This window comes from Polyodon spathula, chromosome 4 (genome assembly GCF_017654505.1).
Source record: "Polyodon spathula isolate WHYD16114869_AA chromosome 4, ASM1765450v1, whole genome shotgun sequence".
Classification (NCBI taxonomy): domain Eukaryota; kingdom Metazoa; phylum Chordata; class Actinopteri; order Acipenseriformes; family Polyodontidae; genus Polyodon; species Polyodon spathula.
In genome coordinates, this window is record NC_054537.1 from 80,942,302 (window position 1) to 80,957,305 (window position 15,004).

The 15,004-nt window shown below is 36.2% G+C and overlaps 2 protein-coding genes across 2 annotated transcripts; one reads left to right on the plus strand and one right to left on the minus strand.

Moving 5' to 3' along the window:
* The first annotated feature begins 211 nt into the window (after positions 1-211).
* On the plus strand, positions 212-5,970 carry LOC121314927 (mitochondrial folate transporter/carrier-like). Its single transcript, XM_041248696.1, has 7 exons — positions 212-562; positions 1,536-1,686; positions 2,005-2,090; positions 2,425-2,585; positions 2,981-3,094; positions 3,483-3,628; positions 4,737-5,970. Exons 1-7 carry the CDS (start codon positions 367-369, stop codon positions 4,855-4,857), a joined length of 975 nt encoding a protein of 324 aa, XP_041104630.1. The 5' UTR covers positions 212-366; the 3' UTR covers positions 4,858-5,970.
* A 92-nt stretch (positions 5,971-6,062) lies between these two features.
* LOC121314928 (collagen triple helix repeat-containing protein 1-like) lies at positions 6,063-14,111 on the minus strand. The gene is made up of 4 exons (XM_041248697.1): positions 13,841-14,111; positions 10,433-10,651; positions 8,916-9,132; positions 6,063-6,383 (listed from the first exon to the last, which is right to left on the minus strand). Exons 1-4 carry the CDS (start codon positions 13,955-13,957, stop codon positions 6,241-6,243), a joined length of 696 nt encoding a protein of 231 aa, XP_041104631.1. The 5' UTR covers positions 13,958-14,111; the 3' UTR covers positions 6,063-6,240.
* Positions 14,112-15,004: the final 893 nt, after the last annotated feature.

Here is a 15,004-nt window from a genome sequence, read left to right on the forward strand (position 1 = left end):
TCTAATTTTTGACGGTTCGGGTGCCATAGTAACTGTGGGCAAAACAATATTTTCTCTTTTGGAAAATTTTTAAATAATTCTATAAGTCACTTTTTAACTTTTGCAAGTTAAACATTGTGGGTTAGAGTGTTGCAGTAACATGAAACGATAGTTTGCCATTTTGTTCTGGTATCCTCCATCTTTAAATCTATCAGCGAGGTCAAAGGCAAAAGGTTGCGTCATTTTCATTTGGGCTGCGCAACGTGGTTTTGTAGCGAAGCATATGCGTTTTTGGCGTTGTCTACATGCTAGAAGTATTATATAGTTGTTTACATGAGACAGTAAACATAAGTTGAGCGTATATTTTCAAGTACCACAAAATTAGCAATGAGTCCTGCTGCCCAAGAGAGCACCGCGGCGCTACCTGGAGCAGCAGAGTGTCCCAGTCGGTCTCTCCCGGACACAGGTCTTCGGCGGCTTTTCAGTCTCGTCAAATACGAGAACCTAGTGGCCGGGCTAAGTGGTGGGGTTGTTTCTACATTGGTGCTTCATCCGCTAGACCTCGTTAAAATCAGATTTGCAGGTAAGTGTGTGGAATGCAATGGATTTAGATTTAGTCTAAAAGTATGTGGATATGTATATATATATATAATATATTATATATCGTATTTTTGTTCAGGTATTGAAGAATTGCAATTATTTTAGTTTTTACCCAACTGATAGTTAACATGCTAACTAGTGACGTGTGAAAGCTGAATACTGTCCATAAACTGTGTACAGAAGAACTCGAAAGGGAAAGGCAGTGTCACACGTCAGTCTCCGTACATTGAGAGTGCACGACAAAATACAGTAACTGTCAGTATTGCACGTCATAGTGTTACAGTGACATACAAAGTTGGTCTTGACTGGTTTATTTTTTCTGTCCTAGACTGTGCCCCGAGTGTACATGCTTTTAAGTACAGTTGTACAGCAGTACTCGCTTGTGTTGTTGACATACAGTTGAAAACAACCAAGTTGCGCATTTTCACAGTATCCAATAACAAAATAAAAGTTAAAAAATATATATAATAATCCAAAATCACCTTTCAGAATCAAGGTCGTGGCATCAAAAACTTTACAGCACATAAAGGGAACGCGCTTTTTTTCCTTTTTTAAAAAATATAAAATGAAAAATAAAACCTAACCCAAACCTGACGAGACTCGTTGCATAGGATGAGCTCCCACCTGTTTTAATTGCAGTACTAGCGGTTATAAATGGTACTGCAACTGGAGGTTCAAGATTAAGCTAGACAAATTATGGAGGAAACCGGTAATGATCATTTAAAATAACAGGAATTTATCAGTCAACATCTGTAAAAAACGAAAACAAATAATCTTATTGTGCACTACATATTTACATATTTAGATATTCTACCAATTGCTTTGAAATTTCATGAATATTGTATTCGATCACAAAGCACTTTACAAGATGCAAATTGTACCACTACTTGAAGGCTGCTGGTGAGCTGCACATTACCACGCACCATTGATTGTGTTTGTCGTTTGTCGCATTTCAGTAAGCGATGGACTGGAGTTGAGGCCCAAGTACAATGGAATATTTCACTGTATGAGAAGCGTATGGAAACAGGAGGGTCTTCGGGGCCTTTATCAAGGGGTAACGCCCAACGTCTGGGGAGCTGGAGCATCCTGGGGACTCTACTTTTTCTTGTATGTGTGAGATCTCTTCATTGAAATATAGAGCTTATAGACACCCAAGAGGTGCTCGTGTCTGGTACCAATTCTCAAGTAACGCAAGAACAAGATATATATATACACCAGCTTTGATCTGAACTTTTTAGTAAATAATGATCACTTGAAGTAAATACCAGCTTAACCTCAGTAATTCACTGTTTCATGCTTCATGAATAGATTTCAAGATTTGATTCTGTTTTTTTAGGGTTAACTGTGATGTAAAATCACAAATTGCAAAACCTGTCCTTCAGATGTAAACTGATCGTTGTTTTGCATGGGGCTTTTCTTCTACAGCTATAATGCAATCAAGGCATATAAGCAAGAGGGCCAGCAGTCTGAACTCACTGCTACTCAGCACCTGGTGTCTGCTGCTCAGGCAGGTAAGGCTTTTGACCACATTCATATTGTTTGTTATTTTTAATCTAAAAATCAGATGTTATTCAAGAGCATTAGACTTTAAAAAAGCACATTGTCTATAGCACAGTAGTGACACCTGATTGATTGATTGGTTATTGAATCCTGCTTGTCTGATTTTCATGAAACTATGCACATTGCTCATCTACATGTTGTGTTGATCACTGTGACGCTTTTTTTCATGCATTACTCAGTAGCCTTCAATGCAACAATAAGTACATTTAACTCCCCTTTGAACAGGATGTGTATATCTTTTTATTAATTCTAGAGGTACCTCATGTGTTTCATTATATGTTCCAGGTGCCTTAACACTCTTCTTAACAAACCCAATATGGGTAACAAAGACTCGACTAGTTCTGCAGTATGATGCAGGAATTGACCCCTCGAAAAGGCAATACAGGGGCATGTTGGATGCTCTTGTAAAGATATACCGCCATGAGGGTGTACCAGGATTATACCGGGTAATGGCTTGCTCTTTTGTTTAGTACTTTTTTTCCATGCTACTTCTTGTTCCTCTATTGTCAGTTTAAAAATGTTCCTGTGAAGTACTCTTGTCTGTAGTCTTGATGACTAGAAACTATTGGCACATGTTATTTACAAGGAACATAACAATGTATTTATTTATGATATAAAATTGATTGTTGTACTGTTGGTAACCTATTTCACCATTGACGTTACTGCTGCATAGTGGAGTTTATGTCCAATGATCACTGAACTGACTTTAATCGTCATGGAAGTGGGACCTCTTAATTCAAGAGTATCCATTACATGTACTCAGTGTGGCTGCTCTTAATCCAAGCATTGTATTATTGGTGGGACAGTGCACTCATTAAGCTAACAGTTAATTTCTTAATAGGGCTTCGTACCAGGTTTGTTGGGTACATCACATGGTGCACTTCAGTTTATGGCTTACGAGGAGCTGAAAAGGGAATACAACAAGTACAGGAGCCTGCCATCAGAGACTAAATTGGTGAGTACAGTAAATGCTTGACATAGTCTAAGACCCCTAACTAGTTGCAAAGTATTGCCGCTCCTTTTGGCACCTGTTAGGGGTCGTAGGTTTTATACAGAAGGTCTTGGTCTAGAAAGTTTTTTTTCCCTTTTTCTTTTTGTATTAGTTTGTTGTTGGTTATGGAGATCGTGTGACTTGTTAGAAATTGTGAGGTGTCACTTGAAGGGTAATGAGGAAAGTTTAAAAAAAATCGTGTTAACTAACATTTTGTAGCATAGATCTGTAAAGCTTAGGAGTAGCAAAACAGTATGAAGGCATAAATAATTAATTGAAGCCTGCCTCAGTAAGGCACACTAATTTTTTCTGGGCTGGACATGTCTTTAAGAACTCTGCTTTTTCACAACAGAATCCTTTAGAATACATAAGTATGGCAGCGGTGTCCAAAATATTTGCTGCTTCTGCAACATATCCATATCAGGTAATACGGGCCCGTTTACAAGACCAGCATAACAAGTACTCCGGAGTGATGGATGTGGTGAGAAGAACATGGAGGTGAGTGTGGGGGAGGGGGGGGTTTGAACCACTATCTGTGTTATAACAGGCATGCAATAAGTTCTTTAAGCATTAGACTGCCATGAGATACTTAAATTCAGGTTTATGCACAGAAAATTAGAGGATTAGCGTATATAATTAAATTGTAATATGGTTTCTGATTTTTGGTTTTGACCAATAAAAACACCCCAGAATTGAAATCGGTGTACAGCCAGTAAACGCCGGAAAAACCCTGGAAATGGATACTCAATTCACATTAACTTCAACTCTTTCCCATTAAAAAAAAAATATATATATATATATATATATATATATATATATATATATATATATATATATATATATCTGCAGTTGGGCAGTGTCCCTCCATCCTGACTTGTATCTATCATTGATTTGTTCTGAATACTTTAAACCCGCCCCAACTACAGAGTGACAGCACATGCCTACATTTCTATTGGAGACTCCACTTGCATGATTTAAAACCAGATTACAATTACGGTAGGAGGCTTGTTCACGGGATTGAAAGCTATATTAGTTATAGGGAGAATTTAAAACAGAATGGCAAAATGAAACAGAAGCCCTAATTCTAATCATTACGCTACTTTCATTATTAATGCAGTTGACTTGGACGTTGCCAATGCAAGTAATTATGTTTTACGATCAGATGATTTGCAAAAATGTGCCGAGCATTTTCAATTGCTTTTCTTGTAAACGGGGAGTTGAAGAGGAATTGGAATTCACTGTTACCAAGTGACCAGGTTCACCTTTTTTTTTTTTTTTTGTTTTTTTTCTGGTCTCACATCACAGTGCATTCTTGTACCTGTAGTTTTATAATTTGTTTTTTAAAAGGCAAGTAATAGGAACTTAATCTGCGGAATAGAGAATTACAATATTTCCATCTCATCTCTTTTTAATATATATCTATAATATATATATATATATATATATATATATATATATATAAAACTATTTTGTGTTTCTTTATTTAAATAATGAACAGTGATCAGTTAGACTAGAGATAAGCAAGTCAGTGCTGTTAATTCTTGTTGAGTATCTCACTGGTGGGCTTGAAATGTTGATATGTAACCAAGGTTTATTTGTCTTTTAGGAATGAAGGTGTTCATGGATTTTACAAAGGAGTGGTACCTAATGTTATCAGAGTGACTCCTGCCTGCTGTATTACATTTCTAGTATATGAAAATGTGTCACGTTTTTTGCTACACAAGTAAACCAGGGAGATTACTAAGAGGAATTCAGATAAGAGACATTGGCAATGTTGTTGCCCTGCTGTGACACAAAACCTGGGCACAGGTAAAGCGCCGTAGAGGTTGTTATCATGTACATATCATGGTACCACAGAAGTAGAGGGAACAGTGTCATGGCAACAGGCTTCTTCAACTAATTGTGGATCTGCAAGGATTTCTCTCAGAATATAGCTGATGCACAAGTCAGTCCTTCAGGTTTGAATGGCATGTTGTTGTTTATTGGTGTGTGTGTGTGTATGTGTTTTAAAATGTCTTTACAGTTTTATCCCCTTAACGTCAGAGCTAAATGCAAAAACCGTACAGCCTTGTTTATGTAGGGGAGGAGACTGGGTCCCCACCAGGTTATGCAGTGCCTGTTCCTGGCTCCATACATGGTTTTTGACTCCCCAGTCTGGTCACGCATCCCCCATTGCGCTACCAAATTACATTTAGCAACAAGTGATTTCTTTGAAGATTCTGTGTTTAAGAGCTTTGGTTTATTTCAAACTGGAAATTAATTTCATCAATATTCATTGGTGTGTTAAGAATGTGGCCTTTTTACCTGTGTGTGATTAAATCAAACTGATACTTTTACATGGTTGTGTAAAACTGACTGGGACCTGTTTTGTGAAGCAAGTGCTAAGTCAAATCTAGTAAGAAACTACCAGTACTTGGAACACGTTTATAGCTAGAGTATTCCTCGGAAGATTAGCTCAGCACTTAATTTAAAATAGGACCTCTTATGTCTTCCAGCTGATGCAGATTTGTTTATTATATTTGTTTATTTTTATATTTTTAATTATTACTGTGATGCACATTTCTTGTAAAATACAATCTTTATGTTGATAACTGTATTATCTCCTTCTGATAACAAAAAATAACCCAGGCAATGCTTGCAGTGTCATTCTTTTCTAATTTTTCAGATTTTAGCCTTATCAGGCTGCATTTTTTTGATGGGGTGCTGGTGTGTTTAGGGTATAGTTATATAATACCAAAAAACAATTATAGCCTACTGTGCAAATTGCAGTCTGGAAACCAAGCTGCTTCATAAAGACATGTTCATAATATTTATGTGAAATATTCAGGTGACTGTTGATGAAGTAATAAATGGCATGATACGTTTATTTATATGTGTGTGTGTAGCTTTGTGACTTAACAGTGCCAATTTCTGAACCAAATCAGACAATGCATTTTTTAGTAAGGCCAGTGTTTTCATTTAATTAATAGGCATACAAAGTATAAAATATTGACCATGGCTGAATTCAGTGATCTCTTTACCAGACAAGACTTGTAATGCACGAGGCAGCATTAAAACATGAATAAAAAGAGATTAAGAAAACTATCTGGGAGCTGGTGAAATCATGTAGTTCACTTGGGGAGTTCTTCAATGATGACTCTAGACACGGAATTCCAGCCAGTGGAAGCATCTCCATGAGGATAGTCTTGACAAATACCAACCCACACAGCAACGTCCACCAGGCCGGCATGGATCCCTTCACACAGCCCTTCCACTGCGAACAGAAGGTATTAAATTCACATACAGTTGTAGCTGCACGCTGCCATCTAGTGATCTGCAGCAAAAATGGACAGGGATTACCTGAATTTTTTAGTTCTATTTAAATGCAAATAATCAGGGATGATTAGATGAAGAACTGAATTACGAGGGTTTATTAAAAAAAAAAAAAGTTTGTGTGTGTGTGTATATATATATATATATATATATATATATATATATATATATATATATATATATATATATATATATATATATATATATATATATATAGAGAGAAAATATACACATACAGGGTGATTACGCAGTAGGGTTACCATCAACACCATATTTCATCACTTTCTAATCATCATGTATGTGTGTATGTATATATATATATATATATATATATATATATATATATATATATATATATATATATACATATATATATATATATATATACACACACACACACACACTTTAAAAAATCCCCCACATATGTGATGCTGCATCAATGAACTATACATCTTATGATGAATAAAATGCAAATAAAGGTGAGTGACTGGTCTAACCTATGAAATCAACCACGTGGAAATATGTATTCCAAAATAAACTTTTTAATGCATCAAATATGTCACCGGGGATAATTGTGATGGATGGAAGTAACTTGTGTTACAGAGCAGTTTGAGCCATTCCAAGTTTTCCTGTGTGCTTAAATTATTTGACCTACATGCTTTTTTTCTTATGTTTTCTAAGACTGGAGTTTCTCAAACAGCTTTTAAATAGGAGTTTATTCCTATCTGGGGCACACTACTCTCCATTACTTCATTTCAGTTGTCTGATAGTGTAGCTCCAGATGTGTCTGGAATGAGTCACAGCCCCACTGACCAGACATTTCCTAACCACTTTACAATGTGGATTACTGTAAAAGCATACTTAAGCAGTAATATATAGACACCGGTTTAGTTTTGGTTACAAAGTTGGGGTGTAAACTAGTTACTCTATTTCTACAGTCCTCTCAAACTAATACCTGTTAAACATAAAGCTGGTCAGGTAAGTACACTTTATTAAGTAAGTATACTTTATTATGGGTGTCCGAAAGAGAACTGGCAAGTGGAATAAGAAATTCAAATCTTGAAAACAGTAATGAAATTGGTTGAATAACAGCTGCTTGATTGTCTTTCAGTGTAACAAAAAAGACTGAGTCGCCAAATTTTGAAAAAAACTAACTCTGGAATTCTAAAACATTTAGGGCAGTACAAAATGTAAACATCTGGGTTACCTGCAAATCCTCAACCTTAAAGGCAAGAGCAAAACAAGTCACATAATAGCTAGAACTCTGGGGTCAACTTTAGGACAACAATCTCCATTTACTAGTCCTTGTATGCTTGATGCTCCCTGTAGTATTTATAGAACTAATCTGTCTTTTGACCCTTTTATATGTCTGGCTGTAGCTTATAAACACATCTACAGTATTACAGAGAGGGGAGGGGGGGATCAGCAGACCTACTGTGCAGCATGTAACATGTACACTTACTGTATATAGAGCTGTCTCAAACATATACTGCAGTACTGGTGGAGTTGAGACTGAAGTTCAAGAATACCATAGGTATTTCAGACATTCTCACAAGTGAGAATAGACAATTTCAATTCTAATAATAATTTTAAGTTTTGCTTTTGCATTACACTTGAGCAAGCTTGTGCTTCTTTGTATTTACTTACTGTAAAGGACAAAAGTGTAAGAGTATGCAAAATGACAGAATTTGAAAATGTAATATTTTTATTATGCTATATTTAAACAATATAATCTTTTCATTTTTATCATATAATATTTAACACTATACTGAAAACTGAAATTCTTTAAAGATTTTGGTTATGTTAAAGAAAAATGGAAGAAAATAAATGGCCTTGCAAAATTGGACAAGGGGACCAACTCCATATTAGATACACATGGAAAAAATGAAAAGGTGTCAATAATCAAATTAAAGACTGCATCATATACCCTATGGTAGTTCCATTAAAGGGGAAGCAACTTCCATAGGAAATATTTCATTATTTAAAACATGTTGCTGCTTCTTTTACATGTATTGTTGTCCCCAGCTGGTAAGAGGAGGTAATAACATAAAAGCTCTAAAAAGCAATCAACCAGACAGATTAGTTTGTGCATTTTTATGTACCCATAATACCCTGAGATTTAGTAGTTTGACACATGGCTGGTCACATGGTGGAAGGCTTTCCGCATCACTGCTGAACACAAAGCTGTAGTGCAGAAAGCCTTTGACTAGAAACAAGAAAAGACTTTGAGAGCACGTCGAACTCCAACTAGTAGATCGCACAACTGGATAACAGCACAGAAAAAATGCAAAAGGAAAAATTTTGTTACTGGTGTGAGATACATGTCAAACATGCAGACCTTTCTATCCACTGTTTTTGCCTGTCTAAATGTATAGTTACAGATGCATTTCTAATACACAAGCAGGGCTCTCTACAAATTAATATATAGTCTTCTTAAAATGCTAAATGTTTTTGTGGATCTGGAAACCCTTACCTGAAGAGGTCCTGTGTATGTTTATAGTGGAGTTAAACTCAGGGCTGCCTTGGTCCAGGTAGATAATGGCTTCAATTGGCAGGGGTCCTGTGCACTCTGCCCCATTAAATGTGAAGTACCAGCGCTGGCAGCAGGCATTTTTACATTTGAGTCTCAGAGAGCCACTGAAGACTACCCTCAGAGCGCTGTCGGTGCGCATCTTTGTGAAAGTACATTCCTACAGAATAGAGGAGATTTAAGAATTGCACTGTCAAATTTGACATTTCTGTAAGCAAACTTTTCCAAAACTGCCACAAAAAAAAACAAGGAAATTGGCATGAGGATCATCCTACAAAAAAGGTAGATATATTTAGTAGGAATGTTAACAATTTGGAGTTTTTCAAATGCTAAATGAAAGATATATAATGACAGCTGTAGTGTTTATACAGTAAGGTTAATTAATACGTACTCAAAGTCTTCCATATACACACAGATGTTGTTTGCATAGAGTTCATCATCAAAAAGTAACAGCAGTCTAATGGACGTTTTTTATTGGTTTTAAAATTCCTCAATATGTTAAAGTTTAAACGTGTTTAATCCTACGGCTTTAATGCTAATGGAACCTTAAGTAAATGTTAATCTACCTAATGTTACCTTAAGTAAGGTAGTCCAAGATTAGTGCTAATCTGGGTCGTTGAAACCACCCCTTAGGAAATTCAATGGAAACTTCAAAAACTGGATTTTGACAGGTACTACATAGATTTCAGGATAGCTCCAAAAAGCATTAATTACACAGCTTTAACAATCAGTACTACTTAACTGGTAGTTGGTGATTCAGCCTAGCCCAGCACACTCAGTTACATCTTTTAAAATCTGCTTTACTTTTTAAAATAAATTACACAGTACTACCAACTGTATAAACTGACAGACCAGTAGTGGGTGTGACAGCAGAAAAAAACAAGTTCTAAAGCTCAGATGTGTAGAAAAGGGGTTTGTTTGTGATGCAACAAAGTGTACCACAACATAAGAACAGCAGAACCATGTGGAGGAAGCTTTCTCTTAATGGGGGAACGGCAATTAAATGTGCATGCTTGTAAAAGCTCACTGGTAAATTTGCTTACCTTTCTTTTCCCGTATTAATGCTACACTTTTCCATTCTTCTTTTACTGTAAGTTGTGATTTAACACACTGTTCCATGCTTTACCAATGTTAACTAAGCTTCCCCATCATTTTGTACGCTTCTACCATTGTGAACCTCAATAAACTATTTGAAGGGTGGGCTGGAATTGTTTGCATATGCTATTGCAGTAATCCTGCATTGCAGCAGTGTCCCCGAGTGGCATTACTGAATAATAAGAAAAAATGAAAATACAAATATTGTTCTACTAAGCAGCTGGGAGTCAGACAGGCAGAGTGACCTTTCTTTTCTTTATGCAATGCATGGGAAAGTGTATGTATGGCAATATGACTAACAGTGGCCCACTATGCTTTTCTGTTTTTGTTTGAGTTGATTGTATCTCCTCATGCTGTATACTTACTGCAATTTTGCCAAGGTCAATACCATAGTTAAGGGACTTCCATGCACACTGCTTGAAGTTTGGTTTCCATGGCTCCTCAAAGCTCTCCCTTATGCACTCCCCCTTCTCCCCTTTCAGTCCATCACGACCAGGGAAGCCCGGTGTGCCAGGGATGCCATTCGCTCCAGGGTTCCCGTCTCTACCAGGGGTGCCAGCTGGGCCCTGCATGCAGCCATTATACTTGAAACAAAACAACAATCACAGAGAACTGTTTACAATCTGACGTGAAACCGTGCATGTAATGCTCTCTCACACCAACAAACCCCTTCTACAGTACACACTTTCAAACCTGGGAGATCTCAGAACACATTCTTTTGTTACTGCTGTTGTCAGAATGAGATGCTCATCATAGTAACGCATGTGAAAGCGTGTGAAACGGCACATTTCCACCATGACTTACCTGGGCTTGCCTGTGTTAACTTGCACCATGTTTTGTGAAAGGAACATAAAAGCTGTTTATGGTGCAAACTTCCTTATAAACATTTACTGTGATATGCTACAGTAAAACCATTGCATAGTGTAATAAAGCAGGTAATGTGAAACCACGGTAAAGTACTGTATTTAAAAAAGGAAAAACATAGTCATCTTGTTAAGTATAAGCATGGGATAATACAAAATGAAGGGTAGTTTTAATTTATTTGATAATAGTTTCATTTTCCTTTCAAAAAATGGTGCAAATTGAATAACCTGGGCCAGTAGTGGATGGGTTCGTTAGCTGCATACAGAGTATACACAAAAAGTGTAAAAAATGAGAAAGGAATACATCGGCTTGTTATGGTTGCTTTTTCTTTGAAAGAATGGAACTTGAAATAGGCCATGAATGTGGTGCTCTACCCAAAGCAGGATAATTAGTACACAAACCTGAGATTGTTTACACAGCTGGTTTCTGCAAAACAGAACATGTTTAGAGTCCTAAAAAGGAAGAAAAGGTTAAAGCTTGCTGTTCTTACAGTCTGAATGAGTTTGCTTTTCTTGAGCTCCTAGATAAAGTTCATTGGTAGTACCGTGGTTAGCTATGATAAAGCCCAGTAACTGTGTGTTAAAAGCAAGGGGGGATATATAATGCTGTAATTTGCTGTGTAACTCTTTGCACATCTACAGAACTTGCACATTATTAGTCATACAGGCCTACAGAACCATGTAAAGCACCTACAAGGAACTGAGCAGAAAATACCCATCTTCTTAGACGACGTATTACAATTCAGAACAATAAAAAAATGTAGGTTCCAAACAGGAAATGTATTGCATAACACACATGTCCAATTTTTTTTTTCAATTTGAGAAATAGATTTTCCGATCATAAGTTGGCCATTAAGTTAGGCCAAACATGATCTGCTCAACTGGGACCACCATCCACTTGGCAGGACTGGCAGTGCACCAGACAAGACCACTGCCAATAACACAAAAGCAATTGGCTCGTTGGACTGTAGTAGGAGAGAAATCACCTTCAACATAACATAGAAATGACATCATCACATTTCAAATTGAGGTTCTGCACTGTTTTAAATGTTCATTGTCACACTTTTAACAGCTTACAATACTAAATACTCTGCAGTGAATGAAAGCTGTTTAAATCAAAGAAACATTTGCATTCTTACATTAGAAGAACTTTCATCCACCAATCAGGTGGTAGCTGACTGCAGAACATTTAGCTAGAATAAAAGGAGAGTAAAACATTAGAATGGTAAAGGAATCTAAATTAAAGATGACACAATACCAATAAAGACACTTTGTAACAGTTTCTTATCACAATAAACCCTGATTATTGGGCATTACCTTTTACACTATCTTCTGGACATGATCATCTCTACATAGGACCTGTTATTAACTGACTCTTAATGCTACCATGTGCAATACTACTAGTTATTTTCAATAGTTTTGCCATAGCACAAACCCACAAAAGCTTTTCTTTGGTCTCCTAAATAACATTCACTGCTCTCCAACCTACACGCAGTTTCCAGTGGCTGCTGAATCCCCATTAGGTTACACTGTACAATAGAGCTATTCATTTAAAACCAGCCATACCGTTAAAAGCTCCACACATTTCAACTAAATTGTTACCTTATTGGCATCTCACTCCTTCCATAAACACATAACAAAATATGGAGTTGTGGTTAAAGTTAACACAACATCACAGTTTTGAAAAGTCAAAAAGCCTGCTCTTTGTGACTTCTGTAAAAACTGTTTATCACAACGGTAATTAGTTTGATAACTAGGGTATGTCTTCTTAAGGCTGTATCGTATGGTAAAGCCTCGCTTGTAAATAATATCCACATATTGCAAAGAACGTGGCTATGTATTTTTGGACAAAAAATTACTTGTACTGTAAATCCTATGAAAAAAATGCAAATAGTATTTAGAATACAAAATGACAAATGACAGGAAGTGTTTAATGCTCTAATTCCATTTTAGGGAATCCAGAAAAAAACAAAAACAGTCAGTTTGTATTGTTCCATTAGATTGCCTTTGAGTGTGTTACCCCAAGATACTACAAACAGACCTACACATAGAAAACCTGTGTGTTTGGGAGTAATTTGGAGAGGGATCAAAGGAAAATATTACCACTTTTACATGAAGAACATCTGATACAACGATTGTACTGGAAGGGTAGAAGCAGACCCAGGACTATTTGCAATGTGCGTCAAATTAAATTAAAATGAAGAATAAAAGCTGAACAAATGAAACACACCACTTGCAAAAACTTACTACGTAATTTTCCTGTTCTAAAGTAAGAGTATAACTGTTATAATGAAGCAGAATACACATTAAAAACTGTCTCAGCAGAATAATATGTACTCTGTCAATATATGTGTCCATTAGATATAGCAGATGCTGCCAACATGCTGTATAATAAATACTGCGCGCATACATAAAAATACATACATAATTACGCACAATCCTAATAGTTTTTCATTACATATAAAAACGGTGGACGTTGTTCAACCCAAGCTACATACAGAGCCTACAAATACGAATAAAGAGACACGTTTACACAACGCTGCTCTTCCGTTTAAACAGTCCTTGAATTACATTGACCAGCATCGTGGATCGTCTGTATTCTTATTTAAAAAAAAAAAAAAAAAAAAAACTTGACTAGAATTTAAGAAAGAATCTGTATTACTTAAAAAAGAAAAACATACACACCCAATGTAATTAATTAAATAAACACATACATTAAATACATGTTACAATTGAAATGCATTGTCTTTGTCTTACCGAATATAACAAAAAAAAAAAAAAAAAAAAAACAGACATTCATAGAAAGTATAGACAAAGTCCAAACTTCATATAACGGCACACGTCGATATTTAGAAAGTACAGACAAAGTCCAAACTTCATATAATGGCACACGTCGATATTTAGACTTACTCTTTCAATATACTCGGCATCCCTCTGGCGAAGAGCTCGCTGTCTCGCTTTTTCGGTCTCACAGAAAGGCACGATTAGCCAGGTAAAAAAGAACAGTCGAGCCAGAAGAGTGGCCATATTCAAACAGTTATACTAGTCACAGAAAGAACAGAAGCCTGCACAGTGCTTGATCTTCAGAAAATGTTTTTGGTCACTAAGCAGGATTATAGGGAAATGAATCACACACTGTCTTTTGCTGGTGAATAAAAAGTCTGTTTCAGATCACGAAAACCAAAAAACCCCAGAGGGGTTCAGGAATGTCTACCAACACTTTCCACACCGGCTTTGCGTTTCTACAACGTGTTTTTTTTTTTTTTTAAAGGATTTCCTTAGATTTGGGCAGCTTTTCAGCTTAATCTCCTAAAATGTAATTATCATTGTTTTTAATGATGTCATTAATTAATTATTTTATCTTTGCGTTCAATCTTGCTTAAACATTTGTGGTTTTTATAAAGCTGCTTATATTTAATGGTATGCATTCAGCACTGCTGTGCCATTTCGGAAACAAAGAACTGATTGTCCGTTTCAGACAAACCAGCAATATCCTTCAGCAATACAAGATTAAAATATCATCTCGGTCAAACAAGGTTCATCAGTTTTGACTAAATATTTTTTCTAAGGTTGTGGGCTGATGTTTGTTGTCTATTAGGCCTACTCATAACTTAATTATACTAAACCAATATTTTTTGCAAAAAGTTTATCTACCCACTTTTACTTGAGTCTATACCTGTATTCATATCAAGCGAGTAAACCCATTTAATTAAGACACCTTGACATTCCCTATGTATTTTACAGTTTTTAAAAATAACTTATGCATTAACCTAGCTTTGCTAACTGTGAACATAGTGGTAGGGTTAAAAAAAAAAAAAAAAAACCTGATTGTGTGTAACGTTAATAAGAACATGCAAGATTACATCGTTTTTAAATTAAAATAATTGTCACTTGCTAGGCTGTTTCCAATTCAAAGCTTGTCCTCGGCAAACACAAACCACCTGGACTTGTATTAGAGCGTCCCCTCGTCTCTCAGGAAGCTCAAACCCAGTCTATCTGTCCCTTATAGTCACATTTCCTTCTGGGAGATCATAACTGCTTTGATCCACAATAAGGTAGGTTTGTCAGCTAGCT